At 37.7% G+C, this 17789-nt stretch overlaps 1 protein-coding gene across 1 annotated transcript in view; it reads left to right on the top strand.

Annotated features, from left to right (window-relative positions):
* Positions 1 to 835: 835 nt before the first annotated feature.
* Positions 836 to 17789, top strand: part of ZCCHC4 (zinc finger, CCHC domain containing 4) — a 39681-nt gene continuing 22727 nt past the window's right edge. Inside the window, exons 1-4 of the mRNA XM_015568681.1 lie at positions 836 to 1051; positions 1767 to 1849; positions 9821 to 10096; positions 10523 to 10603. Coding sequence (XP_015424167.1) covers positions 836 to 1051; positions 1767 to 1849; positions 9821 to 10096; positions 10523 to 10603 — 656 coding nt within the window. The remainder of the gene's footprint in view (positions 1052 to 1766; positions 1850 to 9820; positions 10097 to 10522; positions 10604 to 17789) is intronic.

The following is a 17789-nucleotide window of genomic DNA, read 5'->3' as shown; positions in this document are numbered from 1 at the left end:
GCCCTCACGGTGGGTCCGCGTTTGGGCGCCCGGGGCGAGCGTTCGCCCGAGCTTCCCCCGGGTTTCCATCCACCGTTCTCCCGCGCCGTGTGTGATGCCCCGCAAACACCCCTTCCTCGGGAAGTGGTGGTTTTCAACTTAAGAGGCCGTTATAACAGGTCCCACTGTTGTGGTTTGGGCTCCACGGCTGTTATCTCTCTATTTTAAGGAAATAGGCAGAGGCGAGGCAAAGGGGATGCGTGCAGTCGAGTAATTCCCATCACCAAGTACTTGGGGGTTTCATTTGTTGATTTACTACTTTTTCAGTAAAAAAAAAAAAAAAAGGTTAGAAGAGGGAACGATATCGAGTGAATTCTTGCGAAGAAGGGGTGTGTCCGGCTCTCCAAACCCAGATTTCCCCTGAAAAGGTCCCTGAGGCGCGGGAGGCCACGTGCTCGGTTCCCTGGACGCCCTCCTTGTTCTAGGGCAGTGGTTCTCAACCTTGGCTGCACATTAGAATCACCTGGGAATCTTTAAAATCCTGATTTCTGGGCCTCATCCTCCGGAAATTCTGTTTCTTTGTTACTAATGTTGTGGCCTCACCGCATAACAAAGAAACAGGATTTCCGGAGGATGAGGCCCAGAAATCACGATTTTAAAACGATTCCCAGGTGATTCTAATGTGCAGCCAGGGTTGAGAACCACTGCTCTAGTGTCAGGGCCCAGGACGTTCGCCACGTGGACAGTAGCTCTGCTGACAGTGGCATTTTATTCCTGGAGAGACCGGTTTTCAAAAACGATTTCCTAAGTAAATTGTTAAAGTAGTGGATTTAATGATGATAAATCCGTGCATAAAATGAAAACAAGTGTAGTGAAGGGCGGTGGCAACCGGGAACTTGAGGTACCTGACTGTTGTTTGACTTTTTTTTTTTTTTTCCCTGTTCTGGAACTAGGTCCCACGCTGTTGTTTGTAAAGGTGAGCCAAGGGAAGGAAGACACGCGGAGGTTTTATGCCTGCTCGGCCTGTCGAGATAGAAAAGATTGTAATTTTTTCCAATGGGAAGATGAAAAGGTACATTAACTTTGTGGATGTCTATATTTTTAATTTTTGATGTATGTGACATCTTTGAGAATGAATGAGGTAAATCCTTAACGAGTTGAAGATACCGTGTGGTTTGTAAGACAGGCTCATACTCTGAACTTACTTGGCTCACCGATGTCTGAAACGACTGTCTCAAAGACTTAGTTCCCATTAAGACCGTCTGAGGTGTTGGTGTTGGGTTTGCAAACACAGATTTCTCCCCTAAAGAGTTTAGATCACGATCATTCCAAACAGTGTTTGAGAAAAACACCCCTTTTCAACATTTGCACTGAACATCCTTTATACACCTACTGGATGACAGATGAAGGCGCTTGAAGAAATAGTTATGAGCTGGGTGTCCCCTTGGACTCAGCTCCAATTAAAGTTTCGGAAAGTGTTGAGTAGAATATTTTCAGCTTTGGTGGATTTCTTAGAAAACGGTCTTGTACATGACTCTTCTGCAGACCTGCTAAGATCACCACATGAGCGTTAATCACTGTGCTCTACTGCTTCACACTACTCTAGAATTTTTCCAGTTTAATGTTTTGGTGTGCTGTGGTCCCCCCTCCCTCCCCCCCTAAAATGAATGCTTGTTTACAACTTTGAGCTCCTTGAATTTCTGGCTTCTTGATGTCAGAATGTGATCCCACTTTCTCCAGCATGGTAGCAAGTTTGATGGCACATTAAGTGGATTTTGTACTCTCAGTTGTCAGGTGCTAGACTTGCTGCCCGAGAAGCTCATAACCGAAGATGCCAGCCTCCTCTCTCCCGAATGCAGTGTGTGCAAAGGTACTGATGTGCTGTCATTTTATTGTCCTGTTTGTTTGTTTTTTACCTGTGCCTTTAAGTTTAATTAATTACTTATATTGTGGTAAATATATATATGTAACATAAAATTTGCCAATTCAGTAGCGTTACTACATTCATAATGTTGTGCAACCATCACCACTATTTCCAAAACCTTTTCATCGCCCCAGATAGAAACTTTGTCACTGTTAAGCAGTAACTCCATTCTCCCTGCCCCCAATCTCTGGTCACCTCTAATCTATTTGTCTCCATGAATTTGACTATTCTAGGTTCCTCAAATGGAAGATATCATCAGTATTTGTCCTTTATGTCTGGCTTATTTCACCTAGCATAATGTTGTCAAGGCTTATTCATGTTGTAGCATGTGTTAGAATTTCATCCTTTTTATAGCTGAACTAGTGGCTTGGTGCACAAATCCGAGCACATTGAAAGGAAATTAATTAGAATAAATATTTTAATATCACTATTCGCCCTTTCTCTATAATAGAAGTGTCAACCAAATGCACGATTGAAAATGACAGATTGAAACACATGCGTGCAATTGGCACCAGGGAGAGCTTTACATGTATCGTGCATGTGTGAGTCAACTTAGCATAAACTTGCTTAATTAGAACTACTTTTTGATTTAGCTAAACTTTTTCCAGCCCAGTGAAGCACCCCAACTTCTCTTTCAGGTAATTGTTAGCAACACAGCAGTAAATGTTAACACGAAGCACATTATTATTGTAGATCACGCAGGGAGAACAAAAAATATTTAACTGCAATGGTGTTTGACTATATTCTGCCCAGTGAGAAAACCTGAAGTCATTTTCAAGGTCCACCATTTCTTCTTTTCAGTTGAGTCAAGTTTCTAAGCTTGCTAAATCTTCTCTAAGCTTTCTAAATCTCTATTTTCCACCTAACTAAAAGAAAATAGGATTCTACCAAGTTTCCTATCTACCTACTCCAGGACTTCTGTGAAGATCAAATGAGATGAGGCACGGGAAAATGCTTCACAGACATTTGGTTAAAGTGTAAAATGTTTGCACCTGGCTATAAAGCAAGTTGTGTTCCTGGGCTGAAGAAACTGTAAGGAGGCTAGTCTCTAGGGAGAGGAAGCCAGGCGTTGCTATGTGACGTCATTACCCGGCGCCCACAGTGACCATTTCTGGGCTGGGCTGGGCTGGGCTGTGGGCTGCATTTTGTACCATGGGTCTTGGCAGCATCGGCAGTGATTTGGTGGGCTGTCTCTGGGGTTGTGGCAGGGCCTGTGTCCCACTTGGGAGAAGCCGCGTGTTGCTTTGTGGGTGCCAGGTCTGTGGTTCCGTTTCTCTAAATGGCTAGCGCACATCAGGGCAGCTCCTGCATTGAGCATCTGCCCCCTGGTGGTCAGTTCAAGTCATAGTGACTGATCGGACAGACACAGCATATTAGCTTTTTATATATATAGTATTTTATTGTATGTATATACCACACTTTATTTATTCACCTATCAATGGACACTTGGGTGTTTCCACATTTTGGCTATTTTAAATAGTGCTTTGGTGCACAGTGGTGTATAAATATCTGTTTGAATCCCTGTTTTCAGGTCTTTGGCATATATACTTAGGAGTGGAACTACTGGATTGTAAGGTTATACTATGTTTAGTTTTTGGAGGAACTGCCAAACTGTTTTCCATTTGACACTCCCACCAGCAATATGTGAAGGTTCCAATTTCTCCACATCCTTGTCAGCACTTATTTTCTGTTTTGTTTTGTCTTTTATTATAGCCATCCCAGCAAATGTGAAGTGGTGTGTCATTGTGGTGTTAATTTTTTGTTTTCCTATACTCTTAATGTTGGTCATCTTTTCATATGTTTTTTGGGGGCTATTTGCTTATCTTCCTTAGAAAAAATGTCTATTCAATTCTTTTGTCAATTTTTAAAATGGTTTTCTTTTGGTTGTTGAGTCACAGAAGTTCTTTATATGCTTATACATTCACTCTTATTAGGTGATATGTGAATTCTTTAGATTGTTTTTTTACTTTCTTGATGATGTCCTTTGATACACAAGAGTTTTTAACTTTGACAAAGTCCAACTTATCAAATTTTTCTTTTGTTGCTTGTGTTTTTGGTAGCAAAACCAAGAATTCATTGCTAAATACAAAACCATGAAGATTTCCTGGTAAAAAACCATTTTTTTTTAAAGCTGTAAACACCTGTTTTTAAATATCTCCACTGTTAAAATGTTTTATTGAGTGAACTGGAATTGAGCCATAGATTTAATTCTTTGGCAAACCCGAGAAAAGAGTTTCTCCCTGTCTTATGTGCTCCTCTGTGCTGGGAGAAGCTCCTAAGAATTCCCTGTTCCGAGCTGCTGATGACAAGTAGGTTTTCACTCTAATGGCTACTCCTTCAGGTTATCTGGGCTGCTGTTTTGAAGGCTTCTGAGGTCTTATCCAGGCTAAATGGAAAGGATTACTGGGATCTATTAAAAATGTCTTCCTAAGCTTCTAAGTAGATTTCAAAATCCTTTGATGGAGGAGGCTTTTTAAAAGATAAATGGATTGCCTCTTAACCAAAGTACTTAATCAGTGATGTCTACTTAATTTATAAGAATTCAATCAATAACAAAAAATGTTGAGAAGGGAAGTGATATAAATTGAGCACTACTGTGAGCTAGGCACTGAGCTAGGTGTTTTACATGAGATATTTTTTAATCCTGATGAGTTAGTTTACTTAGATGAGAAATTGAGGTTTAGAGAAGTTAGTAACTTCAAGTTCATACTACTAGAATGGCTGTATTTTTATTTTATTTTATTATTTTTTGAATATGTTTCATCATTGGTTTTTAGATAGAGAGGAAAAGAGAGAGAGAGAAACATCGATGAGAGGAACCTCATCGATCCACTACCTCCTGCACTCACCCCCACCGGGAATCGAACGCACAACCTGGGCAAGCGCCCTGACCTGGAATCAAACCGGCAACCTCCTGGTTCCTGGGTTGATGCTTAACGGTTGAGTTACACTGGCTGGGCTAGAACGGCTGTATTTTTAAATATAAAAGCAGATAGTAATTAATATGTGATGTGTCGTGTTTTAATTTAAGGAGATATAAGGAATAAAACATGAGGAGTTAGAGATATATCATAATGAGATAAAATAGAATAAGATGCAGAAAGTAGGAAAACATCATCCATGGTTTCTCCCTCTGCACCCATCACCTTGGTCGATTGGTTACATTTCCTCCGCGCCTTTTTCCCTCTGCCAAGGTTTGTTTTACAAGGTTGTAGTCATAATGTAGACATAGTTTTATATTCTGCCTTATCACTTCTATCTGATAAGCATGTTGCTCATGTTATCCCATAAGGACATTTGTGATTCAATTAAACTATAAGAAAATCTAGGTGTTCTTGTTTCCTTGCTTTGTTACTTGAGATTGTAATTGCTTTCTAATTTAACTTTATGCAACTCATTTATGTTATCTGATTAAGTAACCACTGTATTTGAAAGTAGTAAAATGCATTTAAACATTATACCTATTCTGTAAAGCAAACTTTTTATCTGTTATTGTAGAGTAACAGTAGCTTTCCATTGACTGATTTATTTTTGGAATTGCTAGCAAGCAGTGATGGTAGCTAGCAAGATAAATTGACCTTGTTACTTGATTTTGATTACGGAACTGGAGGTGCTACACAGACTCCTAGGCTCTACAGAATAGGACTTGATATTCGTTTTCCTAATCTCACTCTGAGCCGTCTTTTGTATTTCATGTGCTCAGGTGACAGATTTACATTTTGTGCCTGAGATTTGACTTCCCTTATAGGTTTTAGCTGCCTCTTACGCGTTGAAATGTGCTATTCTATTATGTAGTACGTTGGCACCTTTATTGTGACCTATGAAGTCTCAGGGAAGATATATTTTAATGCTAGCATCAGTATTAATTTATGTACATTCAGATCGTTTTATTTAGTTGATATTTTATTTGGTTATGTTTTTTTCAAAGCTCATTTAAACTCAGATTTTCAAGGTCTGCTATTAGGGAAATGCCATAAACATTATTTGTCTACTCCAGGAAAGGCAAATGGAACATCACATGGAGATCAATAAAAATGACATTTCAAAATGTTAGCCTGCAATTTTTGAATCATGCTGAGCCTGTGGCAGAATGAATTTCTTTTCCCCCTGGGGTATGTGTAGTAAGTATAAATAAGGAAAGGGTGCTGAGTGATGCTTAACTCTTCATGGTTTCATGTTCTTGCTACCAAGCTGTTAAAAAACCTTGTGTCTGACTGATGGTTGCCAGAGGGGAGGGGAGTTGGGCCATTGGGTGAAAAAGATGAAGGGATTAAGAAGTACAGATTGGGCACTGGCTGGCTTGGCTCAGTGCTGAAGGATGGTGGGTTCGATTCCTGGTCAAGGGCATGTACCTGGAAAAAACAAAGTATAGTCAAACCTCAACCCTCTGTTTGCACAGTAGCAGCGTTCCTGGAAAATTCAAGTACATAAAATTCCAAAGAGGCTTGGTCTTTACACAAAAGTGAAATGAGGCCTCGACCTGCACCATCCAGGTCAGTGGCCAGAAGCCCCTGGCCATTTGCAGTGTGGCTACTCTGGATGTTGTAGACTGGATTAGAAATTAACAAAATATAAGTAATCGCATTAATAATGTTTATATTGATTATATGTTGAAATAATATTTTGGATATACCGGGTTAAATAAAACACATTACCCAAAGGAAAATAAAATGGGGGGCATGTACCTGGGTTGCAGGTTCAATCCCTGGCTATGTCAGTTGTAATTCATCATGTTATCTCTATGTTTTTAAAAAATATATTTTTATTGATTTTAGAGAGGAAGAAAGAGGGAGAGAGAGATAGAAACATCAATGATGAGAGAGAATCATTGATCGGCTGCCTCCTGCATGGCCCCTATTAGGGATCAAGCTCGCAACCTGCGCATATGCCCTGACCAGGAATTGAACTTGTGACCACTTGGTTCATGGGTTGATGCTCAACCACTGAGCCACACCAACTAGGCCAGTTTTTATTTTTTAAGTAAATGTCTTTTATTAATAATAAATATTTTAAATCAAATTTTATATATGTCTATTATATGATTCCATTTATATGAGATGTACAGAATGGACAAGTCTATAAAGATAGTACATTAGTGGTTTTAGAGGCCAGGGGTAGCGGGAATTGTGGAGTGACTACTGATAGGTATGGACGGGATTTCTTTTTGAGGTGATAAAAAAAATGTTCTGGAATTAAATTGTGATGGTTGCACAACTTCATGAATGTTCTAAACATCACTGAATCGTACACTTTAAAAGGGTGATTCTGTGGTTTGTGAATTTAATTTCAGTAAAGAAATCAGTGACAAGAGAATCAAGTTGTTCTGTGAGGTTGTACAAAGAGCAATACGCTTGTTTCCACCCATGCATTTCCCCCACCCCAGGAGCAGCTACTCAGCTCTTCTGGCTAATTTACTTCTAGAAGGCACATTTCTGTCTGTAGAGTACAAAGCATGCTTGCCTTGTACTTCTTGATTTGTCAGTGTTTGGAATTATCTGTTTATTTCATGTGGAAGATGAGGATTTATCTTTCTCTCCTCTCTCTGCCCTCTCCCCTCCAACCCCACCCTCTTGCCCCCCACTATAATGTATATCTTTTCACACCTTAGTCTTACATGGTTATACCATGAATTTGGTTAGATACAAAATTTAGTATTTGTATTATTATAACCATGTAAATGCTGCTCATAGCTAAACCATGAAATCATAATAAGTTCTTTTCCACACAGCTTTTTGTTTTCTTGGAGTTCATACAGTCTTGGATTTTTTGTTGTAGCCGCTGTTAGTTATTTATGTGCACATCGCTAATTCAGCTGCAGACTCTCTGCGGGTTTTCTGAACCTTTCAGAACATTCACATGTAGCACAATCATTGGTTTCATCTTAGAGAAACCGATTCGAGGGCTTGCACAAATGCTCCTGTCTGGAAGTTGCCCTTTCTACCTGCCACACAGCTGTCCAGCAGGCTTTTTGTTAGGGACCCAGGTTATGGACTATATAACTTGAATTCTTCCAAGTCCAGAATCAAACATTCATTCATGATAAAGATTCTCAGAAAACTAGGAATAGATGGAAATTTCCATAACCTGATAAAGGGCATCTAAGAAAAACCTATAACTAATACCATACTGACAAAAGATTGAATGCATTCCTCCTAAGACTGGGACATAGCAAGGATGTCAACTTTTACCATTTCTATTTAACATTGATGGGGGATTCTAGACAATTTAATAAGTCTAGATTCAGGAATAGAATTTGAAAATACGAAAATTACAGGAGAGAAAAAGACCACATTTATATGACGTTTATTACAGTATATTATAATTGCTGTATTTTATTATAGTTATTGTTGTTAATCTCTTACTCTGTCTAATTTGGAAATTAAACTTTATCATATGTATGTATATTTAGGAAAAAAACATAGTATATGTAGGGTTTGATGCATCCATTGGGATGGTCTTGGAACACATCCCCCATGGAGGATGGGAGACGACTGCAAGCTGGGCAGTTGTACCACTTACTCATTTGTTTCCTCCTGTTATTCACTGGGCTGCCAGTTGTCCAATATATTGAAACTGTGGTTTCATGTATTTTGTCTGTTTAAAACATTTTTTGAAGGTCAGAATAGTAAATCCGGTTTCTGCTACTGTATCATGGCTAAATGTTGACACAACATTTAACAATGAAAGGTAACATAGTGAATTCACTGCTTCCGTGGCTGCAATGTACTGGTCTTTCACTTGCACTTCATGTCTTAGGGGCCCTGTTCTCTACTGACATTCTTTCTTTGAATTATTATAAAAGTTTCTTCTAATATGGTTGTCCTTTTTCTTTCTAGTCATGGATAAAGCTGTCATAGGAACGGTTATCATACAAATAGAAACATTTAAATTACTGGCATGATAAGCTTATTTCTTGCTGTAGCCATTCAGAATATGTATTTGTCACTGCCTTGGGTGCTTTGAAGTGAAACTGCTTAGAAATAAAAAGTTTTAAACCCACTTTGATTTTAAATTATGTTCAGTTTTTCCAGTGCAGTTCCAGAGTTTAGTTCAATTGAAACCGTATGACTTCTCTCAAACTAGAAGAATCCTTTAGTGCACTATTTGACATGCTTAGATTTGGACATTTCTGACCTCTATGAGCCTCGATAAGCTTATTTATTTTTCTTTTGTTTTCTTACTCTGATTTCATAGCTGCTGTAGCATATACATAGTCAGCAGTTTTTTCTCTCTCTTTATTCATCCCAAATCAAAAGAAAAGAAAGAAAGGCCAGGGTGGTGACTTTGAAATCAGATATTCGAATGGCTTAAAAGATTGGATTCTATCTTTCAGATGGGATTCTAATATATATTTTTTAAAGCTTCAAATATCAGCTTGCTGTTTTGGGGATGAGTTTCTCAGAACTGCCTCCATCAGTATTGCTAAGAACAGAGGAACTTGGTAGGAACATTTTTTCTTTAAGGAGGCAATTCTTCTTGCTAAATATGCCATAAGAGCTTGAAGAATGATCTTAATTTCTCATTTTAAAATGACTGTCATACTGAGCCAGACTATTTAACATTTCAAAGTTAGAGCACATGGATTTGTCAATAAATTTAAACGTGATAGTAGTCTCCATTACTACTAAGTTGTTTGAGTAGTATATTATGTTCACATTTTAAATGGATATTGATCTTCATTCAGTGACCGAATTGGAGCATCTCAATTCTTATGAAATTGCTGATTCTCTTCCACTTTGTAGGCATGCAGTTGCAGCCAGACATAAATTCTAGCCAACATTCCACAGATTTTTCTTACCTTTGCTTCTTTATGCAGTAGTCTTTAGGAAATAATACTTTTGCATACTAAAAATAGCAAAAATAAATTGTCTTGAAAACAACAAACTTACAATACATTCCTTGTGTTGTGTCTTGAAGGTATTTGAAGTTCATTGAGTTGCCGTTGTCTCAGAGAAAGTTTTGCCAAAGATGTCAGCAGTTGCTCCTGCCAGATGACTGGGAGAAGCATCGCGAGCACCAGGTCATGGGTGATGTTTCTGTCATCCAGTTAAAAAGGCCCAGTCAGCTCCTTTCTCCGTTGGAAAACAAGAAGACAAACGCGCAGTATTTGTTTGCTGATAGGAGCTGTCAGTTCTTGATAGACCTACTTTCTACCCTTGGGTTCAGAAGAGTGCTGTGTGTTGGAACACCAAGGTAGGTTATGTGGTTTTTAAAAAACTTCCTGGCACCGTTATTTAAACTGTAAGAAAAGAATTCTCAAGTTCCAGGGTAGAGCATACAGTTTTGAATATACAAAGAAGTATATAGCATGGTCCCTCTAAAGGAGTTTGTAATCTGTAATCCACTTGGGAGAAATCTTTATAGATTTCTGATATATGATAGGAGATTCTTTTTGATTTGGTTCTTAAATTCTGTTTATAATTTTAGACTTTTATGTTTCAGAGAAGTTCTGCCTTTTAAAATATGTTTGTAAAACTGAAACTTTGATTACAACTGCCACATTCTCTTCAGTGAACAATCAGAAATATCAGGAGAATATTCATTTTTTTTTTGTTTATTTGTTTATTATCTCTGGCCTTTGTAACTTCATTTTAAATTTGTTTTCACTAATTGTTTTAGGTTGCATGAGCTGATCAGGTTGAAAGCATCAGGTGACAAGAAGCCTAACATTAAAAGCCTTTTATTGGATATTGATTTTCGGTAGGTTTACAAAGTATAATATTTATTCTCATTCATTGTCTTCTGCTTTTAATTGTTTTTCCTCTTTTTAATTGTTTATTACCTGTTCTAATTCTAGTTAACATTTAGAAGTAGTAATTGGTGATAAGGCACTTTTTCAGTCATATAAACTCGATATGTAATCTTCCATATTTCAAACAGAGGCTGTGAATTTCTCCTTTTTTTTTCTTTTCCCCACTTTACCCTCTCCTGCCTCCCCGCACCCCTCCCTTTTCCTTCTGGTAAAGGAATTTCTCTTTTTGCTAGTGTGCTTCCTAAATTCTGTCCATGAATGTGCCTCGTTGTCTGGCTTATAATTTAGTGATAAATTCCTACTGAGTGAAATTTCTTCTCATATACTTGTTTTCAAAGATAATTCTGAGCTCCCTCCAGGACTTTGTTTCATCATGCTGTTTTAAGTGTGATAAGGCATTTATTTAATATTTTAATATTAAATAAATATTACTTAATATTTATTTAATATTTTAATATTTTTACAGATGATGTGCATGTTGTCGTCTTTCACTGGACGTAGCCTAAATGAAGGGCATGCTACCTGGGGCATAGACAGACCCCAAGGCCAAGGATTAGCAAACAGAGGGCTTCAGAGTCAAATGGTTGCTGATAGGTTGGGGCAAATGGATTTGAGACTGGGGATCATGCCCGCAACCCAGGCATGTGCCCTGACTAGGAATCTACTGGGGACCTCTTGGTTCATGGGTTGATGCTCAGTCACTGAGCCACACTGGCCGGGCTCCATTTAAAATTTTTAAAATGTAGAATCATAACTTAAAGTCTTTTTCCCCCACTTGCTGTATTTTAGGCAAATTTTTAAAAAATTGAGATATATTTCACATACATTTTTAGTATTATTCACAAGGTTGTACAATCATCACCATTGTTTAATTCCAGAATATTTCTATCACCTTTGAAACAAACACTTTCCTATAAGCAGTCTCTCTTCATTTCCCCATTCCCTAACCCTTGGCCATCACTAGTCTACTTTCTGTCTCTTCTTGAGATTTCATATACATGGAATCATATAATATGTGACCTCTAGTGTCTGGCTTCTTTCACTTAGCATAATGTTTTCAAGGTTCATCCATGTTGTAGCATGATCAGTGCTTCATTCCTCTTTATGGCTGAATAATACTGTATTATATAGACATACCAAATTTTGTTTATCCATTCATCAGCTGATGGACATTTGGGTTGCTTTCACTTTTCAGTTATTATGAATAATGCTGCTATGAACACTTGTGGACATTTTCTTATATGAATATATCTTCATATCTCTTGGTTATTGTATTAATTTACTAGGGCTGCCATTACAGAATACAGTAGGTTGGGTGGTTTAAACAACAGAAACTTATTTTCTCATAGTTTTAGAGGCTGGAAGTCCAAGATCAAGTGTCAGTGGGTTTGATTTCTTCTGAGGCCTCTCTTCTTATCTTGCAGATGGCCGCCTTCTCACTGTCCTCACAATGGTCTTTCCTCTGTGTGTGTGTATTTCTTCTTCTAGTAAGGACACCAGTCATATTCATTGGGGCCCACCCTAAGGACCTCATTTTAACTTAATCATTTCTTTAAAGGGCCTGCCTCCAAATATAGATACAAATTGAAGTACTGGGGGTTAGGACTTTAACATAGGTATTTGTGGGGACACAGTTGAGGCTATATCTACCTAGGCGTAGAATTGCTACGTCATATGATAACTCTGTATTTAACTTATCGAGGAATTGCCAAACTGCCAAAACACAGGTAACTATATTTTGTTGATGGTTAGTGATGTTGAGCATCTTTTCATGTGCTTATGTACTAGTTGTTTTTCTATTTGGAGAAATGTCTATTCAATCCTTTGCCTATTTTTTTAAAAATATATTTTTATTGATTTCAGAGAGGAAGGAAGAGGGAGAGAGAGATAGAAACATCCATGATGAGTGAGAATCATGGATCAGCTGCCTCCTGCAAGTCCCCCACTGGGGCTTGAGCCCAAAACCTGGGCATGTGCCCTTGACTGGAATCGAGCCTGGGACCTTTCAGTTTGCCAGCCGAGGCTCTATCCACTGAGCCAAACTGGCTAGGGCCCTTTGCTCATTTTTAATTGGTTGTCTTTTTATTGTTGAATTGAAAAAGTTCTTAATATATTCTGGATACTAGACTCTTATCAGATATATGATTTGCAAATAGTTTTTCCTATTCTGTGGGTTATCTTTTTACTTTTTTTTTATTGATTGAAGTATTACATATGTGTCCTTATCCTCCCATTGCCTACCCTCCACCCTGTCTTTTTACTTTTGATGAAGTCCAGTTATTATCTTTTTTCTTTGATTGCTTATGTTTTAGATATCATATCTAAGACAGTATTGACTAATACAAGGGCATGAATATTTATACCTGTTTCCTTCTTAGAGCTTTTTATTTTAGTTCTTATATTTAGATTTATTTTGAGTTAAATCTTCTATATGGAGTGAGGTAGGGATCCAACTTCATTCTCTTTGCATAGTTGCCTTGGCACCATTTCTTGAAATGATTATTCTTCTCCCCTTGAATTATCTTGGTACCTTATTGAAAACCAAATGACCATAAATGCATGGGTTTATTTTTGGACTCTAAATTCTGGTCCATTAATCTGTGTCTATCCTTATGCTAGTCCCACACAATCTTGATTATTGTTGTTTTGTAGTAAGTTTTGAAATTAGGAAGTGTGAGTCTTCCAACTTTATTCTGTTTCAAGATTGTTTTTTGCTATTTTGGGTTCCTTGCATTTTATATGAATTTTAGGATCAGCTTGTAAATTTCTACAAAAAAATCAGCTGTGATTTTTTTTTAGAGAGATTGCATTAAATTTGTAGATCAATTTGGGGAGTATTACCATCTTAATCGTCTTCTAGTTCATAAACACAAGAGTCTTTTCATTTATTTAGGTCTTCTTTAATTTCTTTAAATGATATTTTTTAGTTTTCAGCATATAAGTCTTGCACTTCCTCTGCTAAAGTTACTCCTAAATATTTTGTTCTTTTTGTTGCTATTGAAAATTGTTTTCTTAATTTCATTTTGTATTATTCATTGCTATTGCCCTGATTTACTTTAAAAAACAAACAAACTGTGGCCCTAGCCAGTGTGGCCAGTGGATAGAGTGTTGGGCTGTGGACCAAAGGGTCCTGGGTTCGATTCTGGTCAAGGGCATGTACCTAGGTTGCAGGCTCCTCCCCAGACTGGGCCCTGGTCCAGGCGCATGCAGGAAGCAACCGATCTGTGTGTTTCTCTCACATCAATGTTTCTCTCTGTCTCTCCCTCTCTCTTCCACTCTCTCTAAAAATCAATGGAAAAATATCTTCGGCTGAGTATAAAAAAAAAGATAAAATATTGTGACAGAATACACATAGCATAAAATTTGTCATATTAACCATTTTAAATATACAGTTCAGTAGTGTTAGGTAAGTGAAGTACGTTTACATCATTGTGCAACCATTCTCAAGAACTCTTTCACCTTACTTGGATTTACTTTTAATTTGAAAGATTTAAATGGCCCCTTAACTCTTTTGCCTTAAATGCCATATCTTATGGTTTAACCTTTCTTGAGCGTGAAGTTGAAATCTCTTGGTTAGAATAGGTAACGGGGATGTGGATAAAGTTATTTTATAGCTAATGGAATACATTAATACTTTTTTTCATGTTTATAAACCTCTGTTGTGCTAAGGTTATCTTAGCTTAGTTTCTTTGATCCCGTATTGTGTTACTGAGTCAGTTCTACAAAAGGTCAACATTGGGTGTTAAGAGGGAGCTGGTCTATTGAAACACAGGAGTAGCCAGAACGAATTCAGTCTGTTGCCTATATTTACAGTAGGGAGTGTGTGGGTTGGTTCGGGTTTCTCAGAGTTAAGTCAGGAAAAACTCCCTGTGGGTATGGAGTGGCGGTTGGCACTTTGACTTTGGTTTCTTGTTGCCCTACAGAAAGTCTGTCCAAGGCTGCAGAGAGCTGCCTCAACTCCAGCATTCTATGTAGATGTGCTTGTAAATATCCTTTTCAGGGGTCCAAGATATGAAGTTAACATTTGCTAAGATGGATTTCTATATGCTCTAATTTTAGCATGAAAGATGTGAAACTCTATTTGGCAAACTATCATCCAAATAAAGTTATATAAAAAAATGGATTTCTTGGGTTTATTTCATGAACTGACTTTATTCAGCTCTTGATTACATTTCCTGTGTGTAGAGTATGTTTCACACTTGGTAACTGACTCATTTAAAGAGAATGAATGGCCAAATTAAATGAATGTCCTTTTGAGCAGTTTTCAAGTGCATGCTTTCTGATTGGTTTTGTTTGCTTTATTCAGTGGAGAGAATAATTCTTTGTGGCCAATTTCATTTTAAGAGGGTAATGTTGAGTGATTTTTCATAATTTAAAATATGAATAATTATGCTCCCTTGTTTGTATTCGATGAAACTTAGAGCTGAAATCTAGGCTTTTTTCTCTCTCTGGCCCTGCTTACTGCTGCCCAGGAAGTTTTGGACAACTGTGCTGTGTTGAATTTTATGTAAATAAGTTTTTCTCTTTTAATGAAAAAAAAAAGACTATTGTGTCATTGTGAAGCAATAAAAAAATGGAGAGTCAGTAGAAATATATATTTAAACGGATTGTATTTTTTTTGCTTACACAAAGCAATGCAAGAGAGAAGAAAACTCACAAAAGATAGTTGACTCACAGCTCTACTAGTATTGACAGATATATATTAATTAAATAACAGATAATATATATTGTTAGCTATTTGGAATGTAGTTAAATAGGAAGTCATTTCTTTATTAGTGGTAATTGACATTGCCCCACAGTGTTTGGAATGTTCATTAAGTTACAGTATGTAATTTAAATATTTTTCAGTTACCCTAACCTTTTGTTTATTTCGATTCAGATATACTAACAGTATCATAAATAATATTAAGGGATAACATAATGAGAATGGTGAACAGTTGTTTTCCATCTCCACAGAAAAAGAAGAAATGGATTAGATTACAGGAAGGGAGATTTTGGTTGGACATAAACATAATTCCCTAACATTAGGGACATTAAAGCATATTAGCTGATGTTTATTAAAATAATGAGACCTAATATTTCAGTATATGCTATTTAACTGGCACTGTGTTAAGCACTTTACATACATTATCTCATTTATTCTTACCAAGGCCTATGATGTGGAAACTACTATGTTTCTCATTTTGTAGACGAAGAAACTGGGGCTCTGATAGGTGAAATACTTATTAAGGTTACACTGCTAATAGGGTTTGAAACCAGGTCATCTGACCAAAGAGTCTGTGCTTTTAACCACAGCATATGAAGAAGAGGTTAAGCAGGGTTACCCATTATAATACCATGGACGATGAATCAGTTGTAGACAGTAATGGGTAACTGAGAATAGAGTAGACAAAGTTGTTCTGCTGTCGCGATCTGGCTAAAGAAGTCATAGAAGTAAGGATGTGTCCCTGATGTTTTTCAGTCGCATTCCATAGAAGGATGATGTGATTCATATGTGAATTGTTTATAACAAAATTGTCAAAGTTCAAGATCCTATTGAGATAAAAATGAGGTTTCTATAGTATATGAAAAACTCAGAAATCAGCATGAAAGACATTAAGAACCATAAACATAAATGGAGAAAACAGACAGACAGTACAAATACACTTAAGGAATGAGGAAATCTCAGTCTTATAAGAAACCAAATAAATGCAAATGTAAACCATTATGTTAGTATGGATTTTGCTTACTAAGTTAGTAAAAATTTATAACGTTAATACCCAAAGCTGGTACTGTCATTCATTGCTGATAGGCATTTTAAAGTAGTGTGTTACTACACCTGAAATTAATATAATATTGTATGTCAACTGTAATTGTAAAAAATTTTTTAATTAAATAAATTTTAAATAAAGTAATGTTAGAAGAATAAAGTGATTCAACCAATAAATAAATATCCCCCTTTCCCAGCACTAATTCAGTAAATATGAAATGCACATACTTCTTTTTTTAATACAGTGGGGCCTTGACTTATGAGTTTAATTCGTTCCGTGACGGAGCTCGTAACTCAAATGACTCGTATGTCAAATCAAAAGTGAACGAGTGAGACACGTGATGCTGGGCTGATGTTGTGGCGTTCACTGTGATGTTCGCTGTGCCAACTAGTGGTGGGGTATCTGAAGCTGGCTCGTAACCTGAAGTCAGTGCACTCCCACAAAGGGAGCGCTGCTCAGCCAGAAGCTCATGGCTGGCGAGTGCAGCAGCGGTGGCCGGAGCCTCCCGCCCCTTCGGCAGTTGGATATCCCCCAGGGCCCCTGGACTGCAAGAGGGCACAGGCCAGGCTGAGGGACCTGCCCCTGAATTTTGTGCACTGGGTCTCTAGTATTTTATAAAGTTAATCTGCAATAGACAAGACAAACTTTGCATTAAATATTTTTTGTGTGAATCACAGAAGAAAATACAGTAATTAACAGCTGTTGAGCAGAAAGTTTGATTCAGTATTTTCCTTAAAGTTATTAACTATAAGTGTTCCATAGTTTTATCACTGATACATTAAACTTGGGAACATAATTTAAGTTTTTTATTCATTGCTGGGGTCCAGCCCCAGTGGGTCCAGGGGTCCCCAAACGTGTGGACGGAGTCGGCGAAGAAGGAATGACACGGAGACAGCGTTCAGTTGATCAGCAGCCTAGCCAGGATCTCTAGCCAGGATCTCCAGCCAAGTTCTGGTCTGGATCTCCAGCCAAGTTCTGTTCAGGATCTCGAGCGAAGTTCTGGTTTGGATCTCCAGCCAGGTTCTGTGTCCATGTTCTCTTGCTAGGTTCTCCAGCCAGGTTCAGTCACCAGGTTCTAGTCAGGTTCTCTTGCCAATTTCTATAGTCAGGTTCAGTCCAGGATCTTTTGCCATGTTCTCTCGAGCGAAGTTCTTCTGTCTCTAAGTTCTGACTCCTAAGTTCTGTCTCCTAAGTTCTGTGTCCTGTTGTCTTGTTGCATCTGTATTTATACCAGTTGATTCTAATCCTATCAATCTCTATTCCAAAGGTAGGGCGTTTCTTATCTCCATTCCAGGGAGTAAAGATTATGTACTTAAGCATGATTGTTCGCAGTTAAAGTGATTAATTACCCGCCTGGCAGTTAAGAGGTTTTATTCCCTCCCTA

This window comes from Myotis davidii, unplaced genomic scaffold, assembly GCF_000327345.1.
Source record: "Myotis davidii unplaced genomic scaffold, ASM32734v1 scaffold743, whole genome shotgun sequence".
NCBI classification, from domain to species: domain Eukaryota; kingdom Metazoa; phylum Chordata; class Mammalia; order Chiroptera; family Vespertilionidae; genus Myotis; species Myotis davidii.
This window is presented reverse-complemented; position numbering and strand designations above follow the sequence as displayed.